At 33.8% G+C, this 16,705-nt stretch overlaps 2 protein-coding genes across 2 annotated transcripts; one reads left to right on the forward strand and one right to left on the reverse strand.

The window, feature by feature from the left end:
- Positions 1–1,355: 1,355 nt before the first annotated feature.
- LOC146911098 (uncharacterized) lies at positions 1,356–4,092 on the forward strand. Its single transcript, XM_085730525.1, has 6 exons — positions 1,356–1,585; positions 1,725–1,796; positions 2,343–2,413; positions 2,668–2,797; positions 3,508–3,588; positions 3,701–4,092. The coding sequence occupies exons 1-6, from the start codon at positions 1,451–1,453 to the stop codon at positions 3,872–3,874; spliced, it is 663 nt and encodes a 220-aa protein (XP_085586651.1). The 5' UTR covers positions 1,356–1,450; the 3' UTR covers positions 3,875–4,092.
- MSH6 (MUTS homolog 6) lies at positions 3,893–12,419 on the reverse strand. Its single transcript, XM_085730524.1, has 21 exons — positions 11,476–12,419; positions 10,940–11,036; positions 10,641–10,743; positions 10,507–10,560; positions 10,338–10,412; positions 10,164–10,232; positions 9,962–10,045; positions 9,576–9,770; positions 8,753–9,255; positions 8,538–8,667; positions 7,891–7,982; positions 7,608–7,786; positions 7,326–7,528; positions 7,131–7,232; positions 6,783–6,945; positions 6,254–6,543; positions 5,955–6,092; positions 5,423–5,502; positions 5,205–5,304; positions 4,734–4,863; positions 3,893–4,541 (listed from the first exon to the last, which is right to left on the reverse strand). The coding sequence occupies exons 1-21, from the start codon at positions 12,338–12,340 to the stop codon at positions 4,297–4,299; spliced, it is 3,897 nt and encodes a 1,298-aa protein (XP_085586650.1). The 5' UTR covers positions 12,341–12,419; the 3' UTR covers positions 3,893–4,296.
- Between the last annotated feature and the right edge of the window lie 4,286 nt (positions 12,420–16,705).

A 16,705-nucleotide genomic window follows, 5' to 3' on the forward strand; every position in this document is an offset into this window, starting at 1 on the left:
GTTGAAAACCACTACTTTTCCAATGCATGTTTAGCCTTCTCAATTGTTTTCTTCGCTGCAACTTGCTTTCTATCTCTCTCTACAATAAAGTCCTTGACGTTTTCATTTGTTACTCGTGATAAGCCGTTTTTAACATTTCATTTTCTAACCCGTGATGCAGGAGTACTCTAAATATTGTGTTATGGTTTATAATTATCTGTCATTTCGCAATCTATCCGTCCGATATAATATTTTGTCAAAAAAGTAGCTAACCCCCGTGCGAAGCACGGGTTTGTAACTAGTTTTAAAATAACAATCTTACTACTTCAACCCTAGCTAAAGCAAGTATAAACAAAGTTTTTATTTGACCTTGCATTGCAAAATAGTCCCTCTTCTCCGCAAATTTAGTGAATGTTTGTATTTATTTTTGTAAGAGATAAAAGTTTTTTTTTTTTACCAAAGATAAGTGATTTTATTTGACATTTTCAGTTTTATCGAGTGGAATCATCATTCATAAATATAATTTTAACCTTAAGTTGAGATTAAATTTTTGCTTCTAAACATAATTTCTAGCTTCAATTTAATTCTTCAACACGCTTCTGTATAACCATTTATATTTATTGCAATATTAGTATGATTATTTTACCGATGTCATTATTTTTAATGATCAGACGATTATAATTGATTGTTTTTTATTGTTAATGCACTATTTAAAATGAAGACCTAATTTGATCATTCATAATTTTTAGTGGTTCAATTCAGTCCCTATAATATAATGAGTAAGGGACTATTTTAATTTTTGTTCAAGTGGTTTAGTTACTAAAATTTCATGTTTTTAAGATGAATAAATGAGACGTGGTTCAAACCACAACTCTTACTTGTATTGTGCAATGTGTCTACTAGCTGATTTAAGCTAACCGGGACATTAAAGGACTAATTTATCCCCAATATCAAAACATCATAACTAAATTGGATTTATTTTTTGTCACTAAATTAGACCGTGAGAAAATCGTTTGAGATCGAATTGGGTAATATTCGCTCCGATATTTACATTGCTAGGCCATATCAATTAAATCTAGTATTTGTAAAAAAAAAAAAAAATAGAATCAATTCAATTATTTAATTTATTTTTGTCGAGGAATTAAATTATTTTATCTTTAATTCTTTTTACCAAAGTTAATTTTACTAAAACAATTTTACCATTATAGAATTATAAACATACAGATGGTACGGTTAGGTTCATCTGAAATTCGGTAACATTAAAATTCATTTATTTATTGTCCTAAAATATCATACAAGGGCAATATTGGAACTCTCTAAAGTTGGTTCTTTCTTTCTTTCTTTCATATATAAAGCCTTTGGTTCGTTAGAAAGACAGAGAAAGATAGAAAACTAAAAAAAGCAGAGAAAAACAGAGCAATATACAGAATTTGAAAACAAAGTGATCATTGGGTGTTACCGTTTGAAAAATATGGAAGAGGTTGTGTTACTAATCGATGATTTAAGGTTACTTTCTGGAATTTCTCGCTGTAGAATTTGCCATGAAGAAGAGTTTGAAAGCTCCAAAGCCTTAGAAGCACCTTGTTCTTGTTCTGGAACTGTTAAGGTAAGAAACAAAAACACATGATCTTTTGATTAACTTATGAAGCAACTGTTACAAGCTTATGCTTTTATTTTCTATATATCATTTCAGAATTTTCTTAATTTTCATCAATAAGTGATTTTGTATTTTTATTTGTTTTCAGTTTGCTCATAGAGATTGCATACAAAGATGGTGTAACGAGAAAGGAAATACAACATGTGAAATATGTCTCCAGGTATGTATGATGATGATTAATAACGTTGTTTTCATTTTCATTTTCTGTTTTAGTAAGTTGTGATCAAATTTGATTTTAATTCATCTTAATATTATATATTTATTGCTAGTAATTTTTTTTAATTAGAAATAGAAAGAAAAAATAAAGAGGGAGAAAGAGTTATCTGTGAGGACACGTATTTTGCTGTCGTTAGGAATTATGTTGTGACGTAAATTGGATGGGCTTCCCAATCTAATTTTGACTTATATAAAACGATCATAATTTTCTTTCTTCTTTTGTTTATTCACTTAGTTTTTGTCTTTTGCTTAGTTCAGCTAAATATTAAAATTTTTGTCAGAAAAAAGCTAAATATTTAAATTTCTCAGCTAATCATGGCCCTTTAGTTCTATCTTCATTTCCATTTGATATTATAATTTGTAGGAATTATCAGGACATTATTTTCCTTATGCATACAATGAACATAATTTAATTAATATTGCACTGCATGATAAATATAAAAGATGGGTGTGTAATTTGCTAAGCTCATATTGATAATTGTTTTTGCAGCAATATGAACCCGGATATACAGCTCCTCCTCCAAAAAAATCAGAGATAAATGATGAAGCAATGCCCATAAGGTACTTTACCGCGTTTAATTCAATCAAAAAGAACATTCAAATAATTTATTTAATTCATTCATTTCACATTATTAAGTCTTAGCTACACATGGCATGGAGGTGCAACTATTTTATACGTTGGTGTTGCGTATTACTTGTCTTTTTTTTTTTATTATCTTTTTCTTGCATGTTCTTCGAATTAAAAAATAACACATTTAATTGGTAGAATTTTGTTTTTATCTCTAACGATATTAAATTTGATAACACATTTTAAGGGGGGAGCAAGAAGCTTCAAACGCGATAAGAGAAAGTGAGGTGGAAGGAATTGTAATAGAAAGTGATTACCCGGAATGCAGCTCTACCACTAACAGAACCGCGTTTCACTGTCGATCATTGGCAATAGCTGTAAGCACTGTGTGTATTTTCTTATAATAAATAATTAATTATACGTAATTCCTAATCAAATAGCATAGCATTAAACATGCTTATTGTTGTATGATTATTATTAATTTAAAACAAAATAAAGTTGCATGAATTTAGGGAAAATAACGAGTCAAGGGACTTGAGTTGAATTGTCATTGCCAACTGGAATGCCAATTGCCCCAACACAAGGGCTCCTAGAAGAGTTTATATAACAAATTTTCTCTTCTAAGAAATACATTTGTTGACCTTGTGAAAGCATTTTCCTGGTACACGAGTCACGACTCTCCCAAAAACGTGTATTGTTTTCTAAAAATGAAATAAATATACGTTGAATTATTTAAATACATCATCGTATACATAATTATTCTAAAATACGTACATGAATCATTTCAATAATATACGATTACTTTCAAACTTTTAGGTCACATTTGGTATCAACTTGATACTATCTTAGTTGAACCGACTATGTACTCTAGTAGTTCAGATCAGAAAATTAATCATCCCACAAACACCATGCTTTCATGTCTAAAAAAATAACTATTTACAATTAGAGTACTTCTTTAATTTAACCTGCAGTTAGGGTTTTTCCCAACTGATATTGAAGCTGGTCAAATTAAAACTGGTTTAAATTTACATGCAATGATGTATTCTGTAGGAATGCCGAAAAATAACTTACAGTTTTTCTTCTGCAGTTTACGCTTGTGTTACTAGTAAGACATTGTTTGGTAGTGCCCACAAGTGGAACCGAAGATTACCCATTTACACTTCTTACCGTAAGTAGTACTTGATTTCCGTATTTTAATTTTGAATGAAAGGAGACATGATGTGAAATAATGCCTACATACAGCCGTACTAATGGCATTTTATGAACTACTTTTGTTGTAGGTCATTGTTCTAAAGGCTTGCGGAATTATTATACCCATGTACATAGTTACCAAGACAATCGGAGCCATTCTGAATAGCATTAGGCGCTATCAAGGTTCTGACTACGACACATCACTCTCTGATGAAGATGGCAGAAATGAAGAGCAGGACGAAGAAAATTTAATACATTCATAGAGTATTTAATGGCAGAAATGAAGAGCAGGACAAAGAAAATTTAATACATTCATAGGGTATTTACTTTCAATGTTAGAGAGTATCATGAACGATGCTTGTTACATAGGTTATTTACTTCAATGTGTATCAGACAGTATCATGAATGATGATGCTCACTCAATTCCAAAATTTTCTGGCATAATGAATTCTGATCAAAATACATTTTGGATCTTCCCCTACCTAATGCAGTATTCAATCTCTATCACCACTTATACTGCAACCATTTACAAGCCCCCGCAACCAACAAAACAGATCTGTTAGATAACCAACATATACAAATCACCACCTGGCTAACCTATCAAGATTGATATCAACTTATCAAGACAAAAATATATCATTTTTAACCACTTTTGTGAATCGTGATAATAATGTCTAGAAATAGTTTAACACCGTGCTAGCAGTTTTCTTGCGTCACGCTGAAGCTTCACTATAGAGTGATCGGAAACAGTCTCCTCGCAGCTCAAATTATTAACAGCATTGTTCAATTTTTGTACCAAGACTATTATCTCATCAACCCAACTTTGATTGGAAGAGTTTGGTTCAGAAGACACCGTTCTGTATTTACCATACGTGGCCTCGAATTCTCTGGACTTGGCATCAGCTTTCTGAAGCACAGAAGTGGGTAGTCCTGAAATAAAATAGCAAGATTTTATAAATTCATAACAAACAGTATTGTGTGAGATTGGCAGTCCAAGCTTAAGCTATAAAATAACAAGCCTTTACACATAAGCAAGGCTAATGAACCAAAAATTAATGCAACACGCAGATGTTTGGATGTTAAGTGAAAATATTTATAGTAGTTCAAAACAAGATAACATACCAGCTAACCGAGCAACATTAACACCGTAGCTCTTGGGGCAAGTACCAGCGGACAGCCTGTAAAGAAAGGTGACTTCGTCCAAACCTTCATTTCCACTACCAACTTGGCATGCCATGTGAGCGAGACAGACCTTTACAACAAATGCAAGAAAAGCCAACTCAAATATAATTATGTTCTCAAAACACTTGCAAAATGGAAGGTAGAACAAATTACTACACTAGAATTTAAGCTTTCTAATTATATAGCAATGATATCCAAATGGAAGGTAGAACAAATTACTACACTAGAATTTAAACTTTATAATTATATAGCAATGATATCCACATAGGTGACTGGTGATTTTATAGGCAGGCAGTCAAGTACATGTACATCATCAATGAAATAAATTTGAGCATTCAAATATTCTTACAAGCATTGGAGGACTATTAAATATACCAGTAATGATTATACACTACAAAAAACTGGGTATACCTTGGGATCTTTGAGATAATCTATAGCTAATCGATGATAGTGTGTAGAAAACAATCCACGACACTGCACGCTACGTACAAGATGTTCTAATACTGATTCCCTGCCAAAAATTTAAAAGCACAAAGCAGAATCTGAGATGGACTCACCAGTAATTAGAAAATCAATCATGAATACAGAAACCACTAGGGAACAACTGCAATCCCAAAACAAACACTTACGCAATGGCTTGTCCATCAGACGTTGAGGTCCCACGCCCAAGCTCATCCAGAGCCACCAATGAATTACGAGTGGCTGATGACTGTATCCACCATCAAAAAGTACATAATCAGAATAAAAAAAAAAATACTTTAATCAGGTCAGGTAATACATATGTAAGGGCTTATAAAGCTTCATGATACAAAAACATGAAACCCACCCAACTATCCAAGTACGACAGAACCACACACAACTAAGCTATAAAGAAAAAAAATTAAAGCAAAACTTTGTTCTTCTATGCCGTCATTGCTTGAAAAGTTATATAGAAAAATGTCGATCATATACACACATCTATTGTTAAATGCCTGCGTAACCCAACTGTTGAAATTTGGGCCTAACTCATCCTTACAAAACCGGCTTGAAAGGTGAGGAGTGCCTCCTCTTTATAAACTCTTATCAGGAGTCATATCTATCCAATGGGGGACTTGTTTTTTTTTTTCCAATACGAACTTACACATGATATAAGGTGAAGTGATACTCAAAGGACCATCTTACCAGCATTGTTGCAGTTTCTGAAAGCTCGGTTAAAAATGTACTTTGGCCAGCCATGATATTATCTCTGGCACCCATCCGAACAAAAATTCGGTCCACAGGAGACAATTCAAAACTTTCTGAAGGGACATCAGCCCCTACCTGTGTAAGAAACTAAAATGAATAACAGCAAAGAAAAAAGACAAGCTTACTCAAGACAAGCCTCAAAGGGATGAGGTTCCTTTTTCCCACGTAATTTCTCTCTCCACCAGGCCAAAAATTAAATATCAAATGAGAAAAGTAACATGGCTTAAAAAGTTCACCTGGGCCAAAATCACAGCCAAGCAAACTTGGCGAAGAAGAGTTGACTTCCCACCCATGTTAGGACCTGTAAGAAGAATAAAGGAGGCCTGGTCTGGACCACCTATGGTTATGTCATTAGGTACAAAGGCACTCTTTCCTAAGGTGTCACTCCTAAGAACGGGGTGTCCTAGACTTTTAGCATAGATGTAGGGAGCTTCATTTGTACATAAGGTCCCAACAAAACTTGGTCTGCATGTTGGTCCTTCATAGTAATCACTAGCAATAGCTAAATTGATCAAAACATCCAACTCTGCAATATGTAAATGCAACATTCAGTTTAAGATATGTAAAAAGATAAAACTTCAATTTTATATTTAAAAGGAATAAAAACTCATCTTATTAAATTCCTAAGGAAATGCAAGAGTTGAATCAAGATAAAAGGGGAAAAAGATAACTTAATTTCAGCTTAAGAAATATAGGTTTTAATAACAGGCATCATGCAAAGGTGAATGGGGGAGAGCATGTACTTCAAAACTGGTTCATACGTACCAGCAGTTGCAGACACCAACTGCTTCCACTGAGTGTGATGTTCACAAAAACGCTCTATCATTCTCTGAAATGTACTTTTCAATAAGGTCTCCCTTTCAGATTCAGCATGAGAGAGCTCTTTCAAAAATATTTTAATATCTGGAGTCCAATACCTAACGAAGCCCTGTAAATGCCAGATGGAGAAAATGAGGCAAATTCCCTTATGTTGACAGTCATAATTGTTGACTATAATTTATCAAGAGAAAACCAACATATTCACGTGGGTTATATTTTTAATCACTAGTGAGATAACATATTAGTATATACTTGCATCCAATTCACACAGTTTTCAGAGCATGGTCTTCTTACTTTTTTGGATGAACGTCTCTCATAATCCCGAGGAATATTCTGCGACAAATTTTCAGGCACTTCCAATAGGTATGTGTCCTTTCCAATACCAACATAAGAGATCTGTCATAGACAAATAAGAACATTCAAAATTTGATTTTATGCGCTATAATAAGACCAAACTCCAACTGTTTCCATTATAGGTCTTTGTCTTACAGATGTGCTTCCAAGTAATTTCCTTTGTTCCTTGAGATGATCTAACAAACTGGACTCAATCTCATTAACTGCCTTACAAGCTGAATCATATTCTTTGTCAACTCCTTCATGAGGTATTATACGGCCGGAGTTATTGGCTTCCACCCAATCAAAGGCATCCTTGAAATGATTCAGATCCATGCTTACATCAGGAAGACCTTTACCTACAGTTCACAACAGTCAATGCATCAGGCAATAGCTGTAGAGTCGTTTCATAACATTTATTTATTGAGATAAATATACCAGGTGTTAAAAGATGACTAAGCTGTCTGGATTTGACATTATTCAAAATGACACCGAGTGACAAGCAAGCTTGTGCCATAAGTTCAAGACCACGCAGGGCTGAAATAAACTCTTGCAGTTGTTTCTTTGATGAATCCTCATACAGAACCACTTTATTAGCATTCCTTCCACTAGCATCCCTGCTTTCATGAAAATCAAAAAGCATAAATACTATAGACGACAATGATAATCCCTATGGTCTGTAAAAAATATCACGCATAGTTGTTGTAAAAATATATTTTACCTAGAAGAGAGCACCCGTGCCAGCAACCGCTCCATGTCAGGTAACTTTGATAATGCTTTTCGAAATTCTAGCGTGTGAGGTAGATTTACTCCCTTAAAAGTAAATCATATATCAAAACGATTGACAAAATATACTGATTTTGTATCTGATGAAAATGATAGGTTCAATCTACCCAAGTATGTTGGTAGATGTTGAAACTGTACATGACAGGCTACTCTTCTATCCATATTAGTTCGAAAGCAAAACAAACAGAAAAGCAGAAAATTTCCTAAAAAAAAATGCTCCATATTGTATTGCTGGACACAACAAACCAAACAAACTGTCTGGGATCTACATAGAATGAGGAGGCAAGGTTTCCCAAAAAAAATTAATAGTTAATTATGCTGCAAACATAAATATGACAAGATGACTTTGTTTTACAGATCTATTTTAAAAAAGCACAATTCCCCATGATCACTGCTAGTTATATAAGTTCAAAGGGAGATGCAAAACTTTTAAACCAGAGCATGTAGTAGCGGGACAAAATAAAAGGAAAGAAAAAGCAGACGAGAACAAACAAGTATAGCTGACATGAAAAAAGAAATCCAACAGTCTTGGTGTAAAGGAACATCAGAATCAAAAACAAAATGCATGGTCAGGGAATGTACCTTTAAACCTGCAACAGCTTCCTGGCGTTCCTTTATTGACTCCACGTGATATAACGGTCTTGCAAGCCATGACTTTAGCAGTCTCTTCCCAAACGCCGTAACACATTGGTTTAATTGAGCATAGAGCGTGCTACACAAGAATCATCATTTCAGTGAAATATAAACATATATTACCCGTTTACAAAGAGTGTAGATAAATCCAAAGAAAAGTATACCCTGAAGACTCTCCGTTTCTGCTATTCTCAAATATCTCGAGATTCTCTAGGGCTACAGCATCAAGAACCATGTATGGTTTTGAAGCAAGACCACTGAAAACAGCACATGGAAGCAACTCAAACTGCGCGAATCTAAGCAACTGCTCATCTAGGAAAGCCTGTTTCAAATAATAGAGAGCACCACCAAGTGCTGAGAGTGCACTTCTACTGTCATGATCTGTTTTCACCAGCTCCAGTAAAACATCTGGCAGACAATCTAACCCGCCATCTTGAGCACTAAAATCGTTATTGTGGCCATAAATTCTCTTCAGATGATCCAAAGTTCTATCAGCATCCCAGAATTCCACATTTGGAATTAACTCATTCACTAGAGGGTTTCTCGTGTGTTTCAGCAGTACCCTTTCTGTTTCAGCACTGAGTAGTTTAGCAGGTTTCACAATTTCAACTGGCCTGATCTCAGACAAGATAGAGCACAAGGCACTGCACTCTGAGTCATCGTTGAACTGCCATATAAAAATGATGCCATAGGCAATTAAAAGATTAATTAAGTCCATATTTAGTAGAATGAATATTAACAAAGTGTGAATGTTCTCTAAAACAATTGGAGGAAGGATTGAAGCAACCGAACAAATACTGAAAATTTGAGCAAACATACAATAGATATTAATTTACCAACACAAATTCTAGAAAAGAAATCCCCAAAAAATTTACAGATCTTGCCAAAAATTAAAAGCTTGATTGCATTAACAGATCACGCCAAAAAACTTGGGACGAGTTTATATCTAAAGAAATTTCGCCTGAGAATTAGAAAACATAATCATACCTGCCCAAGAATGACTCTGCTTGTAGCAACATCAACTACACAAACACCGTAGGTGCGCTCTGACATTTCACTTGGATTGTTCTCACGGTACTCAGTCAGTGCCATTAAATATGCAGCTTCAGGATTGGTTGACATAAACTCCCCATCTATTAATGTGCCTTTTGAAACCACTGCACATATTTCCCGTCTCACAACCTAGAAGACATCGAGAGAGGTCAAGATTAGAGACCATTATTCCTCTACTAACACTGGGGTTAGAAAGAAAACTAACTTGGCAAAATAAAAAAGATGCAAAACTACATTCAAAATATATAGCAAGCACAGTATCCAAAAGAAGGTAGAAATAAAACAATGACTTTTCTGGTTTAGGTGAGGTGTAATCAGACCTTATCTTTAGAGCCGTTCTCCTTGCGCCGAAGCTCCATCTGTTCAGGTGTTTCAGTCTGCTCTACAACAAGAACTCGATAACCCTGCCCATCGAAGGCAATTCAGTAAGTTCCTCCCCAGTTGGAAGGTGGCTTGTAGGACATATTAATTAGTTTGGTAGCAGCAGTTAAATAAGAAAAATAGGCCAACTATGTGACAAACCTTTCTAGCCAGTCTCTCTACATTCACTGAGAAATTCTTCTCTGGAAAACCACAATGAGGTTGCTCTCCCTAAAAGAGTCACATTTTAACCAATAAACATGTACAGTTCAGCATAATCAAAAGCAGCTCCTTAGTATTCTAAAGAAAATCCATAACTCAAGTACTCATACTAACCCTCATATACTGCAATTCAAGCTCTTTTGCTCCTACATGTGCATCCATTTCAAAAAGCTCATAAAATTTACCCATCTGCTCCAATAAAATGGGGAAAGAAATATTTTATTTAATTGTAACATGTAAGGAATGGACTAATGACACCAACAAAACTTAGCCAGTTAAAAACCTTGAAAAACAAAACTTTGTCCATGTGTTTTGACTTGAACTCCCACCATTGTTTCTGCATTCACCAAATGATCGTATTAATTTCATGCAACATTAAAATTGAGGGTTTCATCCTACTACTTTTGCGGTAATTACCTGGCCACCTGACAAATTCCTCACAAAATCTGGAGGCAAGTAGAGAGTTCTTGAATCATAATTTTCATCTCCTGGACGCCTTCGTTTGGCATCCCTGCGATCTCTGTACCAAGACAACATACATACAGGAACCATAAATAAAATTATAATATAAACCAGCAAATTAAATACTTGAGAGAATGGCAATAACAGCAAATAACTGCATACACACAAAATGGCATGCCATATGAATCCCTTTAATAAATAGGTGGATTTTGGCAACTTAAACAAAATGCTACATTGCTACAGTTAGTACTCACTTTCCTAGAAAGTGAAACTTCTGAGCTTCGCGGAGCGCAAATCTTTCAGAGGCATCACCAGTTGCAACATTGTCTGCGCCGTCAGATGTCTTTCTAACTGCATAATGCAAGGTGTGATGTAAATTATTAATTTAAAAAAGAATAAAAAATTGATATCTGCATTTCATTTGGCAAGTAACATCTCCAGCACCCAATAAATGAATGGTGCGCCATGAAAATGGCGCCAGTAAGGAAAACAAATTGCGTAAACTTATAAATAGCGAATAATTTTGCATGTAATCTTATAAATAGCAAATAATTTTGTACATAATCTTGTTTATCATTGAAAAATGGCTTCTAGCATCTCATTTATCCAACATAACTATCTCTGATTTGATAAAAATACACTATTTATGGCTAAATTTGAAAATCAACATATGTGTCAGGATGCATTCATATCAATATTCTATAAAAGGTGTGAATAACAGAAACAAAATTAACCCCAATTCTCAATACATTAAAACAAAGATTGGGTGTGGATTAACTTGGTCACTCACCCTCCAAATTATTCAAAGGCGCCAATGGTGAGAGCTTAACAGCTACCCTATTAACTTCATTTCCACTCTTGCTCTTTTTCATCGGCTCCATTTTTGCTCCTCCGCCTAGTTTCCGCTTTTTCGGCTCAACCTTATTGCTACTCTTTCCTTTAGCACTCTCTACAACTTCATTTTCTTCCTCTAATTCCATATCTTCTTCTTCATCATCATCCACAACATTCTCCAATACAGCATTCTTCCCCCAGTCTTCATCTTCCGAATCATCACTATCATCATCATCTTCTTCTTCTTCTTCTTCTTGTTTTTCCTCTTTGGGACTTTCTTCTCCCTCATTCTCCTCAATCACCATCTTCCTGATAGGAGAAGAACCGCGCCGCAACCGTTTAAGCTTCTTGGAGGAAGAATCCTGAATCCACTCAATCTTCTCCTTAGAAAGATCAATACATTCCTCTTCATCATCATCATAACGAATTCGATGTTTCGAAGTACCGCTATCGAACGATTTGACAGTACCTTCGTACCAGGCTTCGTCTAAAGGCCAGTAAACCTTGATTCGTTTACCAATGAATGGAGAATCCGAAGGAGGCGGTGATATTGTAGGAGGAGCGTCAATGACGAGACGCGGTTTGTGTGGTTTTCTGGGATTGAGAGGTGAAGGTGTGGTTAGGGTAGGACTAGGGTTAGGGTTAGGGTTAGGTTTTGGAATGGGATTATTAGGGTTTGGTTTTAGGGTTTTGGAGAGAGAGGGAGAGGGAGAGGGAGAGGGAGAAGATGAAAGGGGAGAAGTGGATTTGGTAAAGAAAGAAGTGATTTGACGCTGTGGATTGACGAGGGGTGATCTACCATTGCTATTGCGACGCGACATTGTTGTGTGTGTTGCAGAGAAGACGAAACGAACGGTAATATTAAAATGTGGAAGGAATTCGCGGGAAATTAATCTCCATGGCGGGAATTCACTACCCTATATTATATATGCTTGCTTTGCTTTTTCAGCTTCCAGCGGTCGGCGTTAGCTTCTTCTATTTTTTTATTTTTTTTTGGACAACACGATTTGCGAAAAAAATTATGTTCGGACGAAATAATCTTTTTTTGTTAAATTTAAATGAAAAAATTAAACAAGACCATATTTATAAAACTTGTTTTTACAATTTTATCCTTTAAGAGAGAGAGTTTGTTTATGTTTTCAACATGTTATTTATTGTAGGTAAAGAAATAATTAATGTAGTTAGAAATAGTAAACGGGTCTTCTAAAAAGAAACAAATTTGTTTTCCTCAAAAGGGTTTTATAGTTATGGACGGAGGTAGTATAAAATACCCTAAGATGAAGTCTAAGATTCAAGGATACATCATAAAGAAACTACAATGACTCAAATTTGGAAGAAAGTCGGTATAGTTGTTGGATTTGTAAGGGATAAAGATGCGGGAAATGAAGACATTCTAGTTTGGAGAATTAATAAGATGAAGAATTTTGTAAGAATAGGTAGATGGATGGTATTCCCACAACATACGTTGATCGGAGTTTGTTAACTAATGTACTTCATACTCATGGTACGAATCATTTTACCATGAGTTTGTGGGGACTATTAAGAGTTAATTATGTCTTTAGACTATAATTGTCTTGCTAATTTAATCGTTAAACTAATAAAATTAATTAAAATATCTTTAAATTAATCTCTCATCTAACTATTTAGTCTTTTAGTTAAAAAAATAAAAATAGGTTGTTTTTCATGATAGTCTAACGACTAAATTAACGTGTTTTTCTATAGTTTACGAGTCTTTTAGTTGATTTTAATAGTTTGTGGACCAAATTAATTGTTTATTCATTGGAACATTTTTTTTTTTTTAAGAAACAAAACCAGCCTACCAAAATTGACACCAAATATAATTGAACATATGACCTTGAGAGAAATACACTTCAAGTTCTCAAGCCAACACTATCGGATGAACCAGCATGGTTTTAGAAGTTAGTTAGTATGAAGTTCATTAAAGAAGATTATGTACACATTACATATCGTCTATCAATGTGAAATGTTTTAAGCAATCTTCTTCCCCATCGAGCTCTCAGACTTACTTTACCTATGAGATTCATCAAAATCTCTATGATCGTGTGGCTTCTAATACATAGATCTAGATAATTATAGATAAAACAATTACCAATTATGATGATATTAATTCAGCTTAGATGACCAAAGTTTTCTTGTCTTAACTGTGTTATGATTCAAGAACTAGAAATTAATTAGTTGTTTTGTTTGTTTTTAATCACATCTTAATGTTAAACATGTACTTTTGGTCTATGCAATCAGCCTGCTTCAGTTGATTTAATAAATTTGAGTTATTATGACTTGTTTTTTTTACAATTGAAAGTGTTGAGCTTGTTTACAACATAGTATATATCAATCATATTATTGACCTCTTACACTAACGTGCAACAAGATGAATGTATCACAATTTGATGAGTTTCTTAAAAAATAATCTTGGAGTTAACTAACAATCGCGGTGACCTTACAAAGACTTCTAAAATTGCTACAGTGTTGTGGCAATTGCGATTGTAGACCACAATTCTAAACCACTAGATTCCTATTCATTCTTCTTATTTTATTTTTTACAACTAACCTTGTACATTTAATAAAAAAAACCTTACACACACTAACAATTTAATATTATAAAAAGAACTAAAACTATGCATACAGGAACATATGTGATCATTCGCTCCTAGCCAAAAATAAGAAGTAGAATGCACATAACAAGAGATAACGTACACTATGTATACACTATGAATATTTTATTTAAATCGTCTTGTTTTTGAATTTTAGATAAATTTGTCGAGATGTATCGACACAAGGCTACAATAATGTGGAGCCTGCTCATATCGTAATTTTCTTCAATTTGTAGAGTTTTCTCTCTCTCTTCAGTTTAATGTGGAGCCTGCTTTTTGGACTCTTTTAGCTACACATCCATCAAAGGTGTTTTTTTTTCCACGAGCTTTACCTATTTAATAAATTATAGATTTCACACACCGTTAAATAGTCCCACATCGGATAAAATATGGTTTGAACATGTGTTTATAAGTAGGGGCAATCCTCACCTCAAAAACCGGTTTTGTGGTATCTAACATGGTAGTAGAGCATCCTTCAAGATCCATTGGGCTATCCACCATTTATGGGCTATCCACCATTCATGGTAATTCATGGTATCTAAGTCTTTATCGCCATCGTCACATATAACATGGTATCTAAGTCTTTAATAACATCCATCGTCACATATAACATGGTATGGTATCTAAGTCTTTAATGTATGGTATCTAAGTCTTTAATAACATGGTATCTAAGTCTTTATCGCCATCGTCACATATAATTTATATATCTTTATCGCCATCGTCACATATAACATGGTATCTAAGTCTTTAATAACATGGTATCTAAGTCTCTTTAATAACATGGCATCTAAGTCTTTATCGCCATCGTCACATATAATTTATATATCTTTATCGCCATCGTCACATATAACATGGTATCTAAGTCTTTAATAACATGGTATCTAAGTCTTTGTCACATATAACATGGTATCTAAGTCTTTAATAACATGGTATCTAAGTCTTTATCGCCATCGTCACATATAATTTATATAACATGGTATCTAAGTGTCACATATAATTTATATAACATGGTATCTAAGTCTTTATCGCCATCGTCACATAAAACATGGTATCTAAGTCTTTAATAACATGGTATCTAAGTCTTTATCGTCATCGTCACATATAATTTATATAACATGGTATCTAAGTGTCACATATAATTTATATAACATGGTATCTAAGTCTTTATCTCTTTATCATCGTCACATATAACATGGTATGGTATCTAAGTCTTTAATAACATGGTATCTAAGTCTTTATCGCCATCGTCACATATAATTTATATATCTTTATCGCCATCGTCACATATAACATGGTATCTAAGTCTTTAATAACATGGTATCTAAGTCTCTTTAATAACATGGTATCTAAGTCTTTATCGCCATCGTCACATATAATTTATATATCTTTATCGCCATCGTCACATATAACATGGTATCTAAGTCTTTAATAACATGGTATCTAAGTCTTTGTCACATATAACATGGTATCTAAGTCTTTAATAACATGGTATCTAAGTCTTTATCACCATCGTCACATATAATTTATATAACATGGTATCTAAGTGTCACATATAATTTATATAACATGGTATCTAAGTCTTTATCGCCATCGTCACATAAAACATGGTATCTAAGTCTTTAATAACATGGTATCTAAGTCTTTATCGTCATCGTCACATATAATTTATATAACATGGTATCTAAGTGTCACATATAATTTATATAACATGGTATCTAAGTCTTTATCTCTTTATCGCCATCGTCACATATAACATGGTATCTAAGTCTTTAATAACATGGTATCTAACTCTTTATCGCCATCGTCACATATAATTTATATAACATGGTATCTAAGTGTCACATATAATTTATATAACATGGTATCTAAGTCTTTATCGCCATCGTCACATAAAACATGGTATCTAAGTCTTTAATAACATGGTATCTAAGTCTTTATCGCCATCGTCACATAAAACATGGTATCTAAGTCTTTAATAACATGGTATCTAAGTCTTTATCGCCATCGTCACATATAATTTATATAACATGGTATCTAAGTGTCACATATAATTTATATAACATGGTATCTAAGTCTTTATCGCCATCGTCACATAAAACATGGTATCTAAGTCTTTAATAACATGGTATCTAAGTCTTTATCGTCATCGTCACATATAATTTATATAACATGGTATCTAAGTGTCACATATAATTTATATAACATGGTATCTAAGTCTTTATCGCCATCGTCACATATAATTTATCGCCATCGTCACATATAAAACAGGTGGTATATAGTCACTTTCCGAAGGGTTTCTTTGAACATAGTATCTAAGTCTTTATCGCCATCGTCACATATAATTTATATAACATGGTATCTAAGTCTTTATCGCCATCGTCACATATAATTTATCGCCATCGTCACATATAAAACAGGTGGTATATAGTCACTTTCCGAAGGGTTTCTTTGAACATAGAATTATTAATAAGCAGCTATTAATTATTAATAAGCAGCTATTAATTAGTATCTTCACTAGACGTTACTATACACAGATAGATTAACATATATAAATATCTTGAATATCTTTAAGGG

The sequence above is a fragment of the Medicago sativa genome, chromosome 7 (assembly GCF_051527215.1).
Source record: "Medicago sativa cultivar Bolivia chromosome 7, Bolivia_mono, whole genome shotgun sequence".
NCBI classification, from domain to species: domain Eukaryota; kingdom Viridiplantae; phylum Streptophyta; class Magnoliopsida; order Fabales; family Fabaceae; genus Medicago; species Medicago sativa.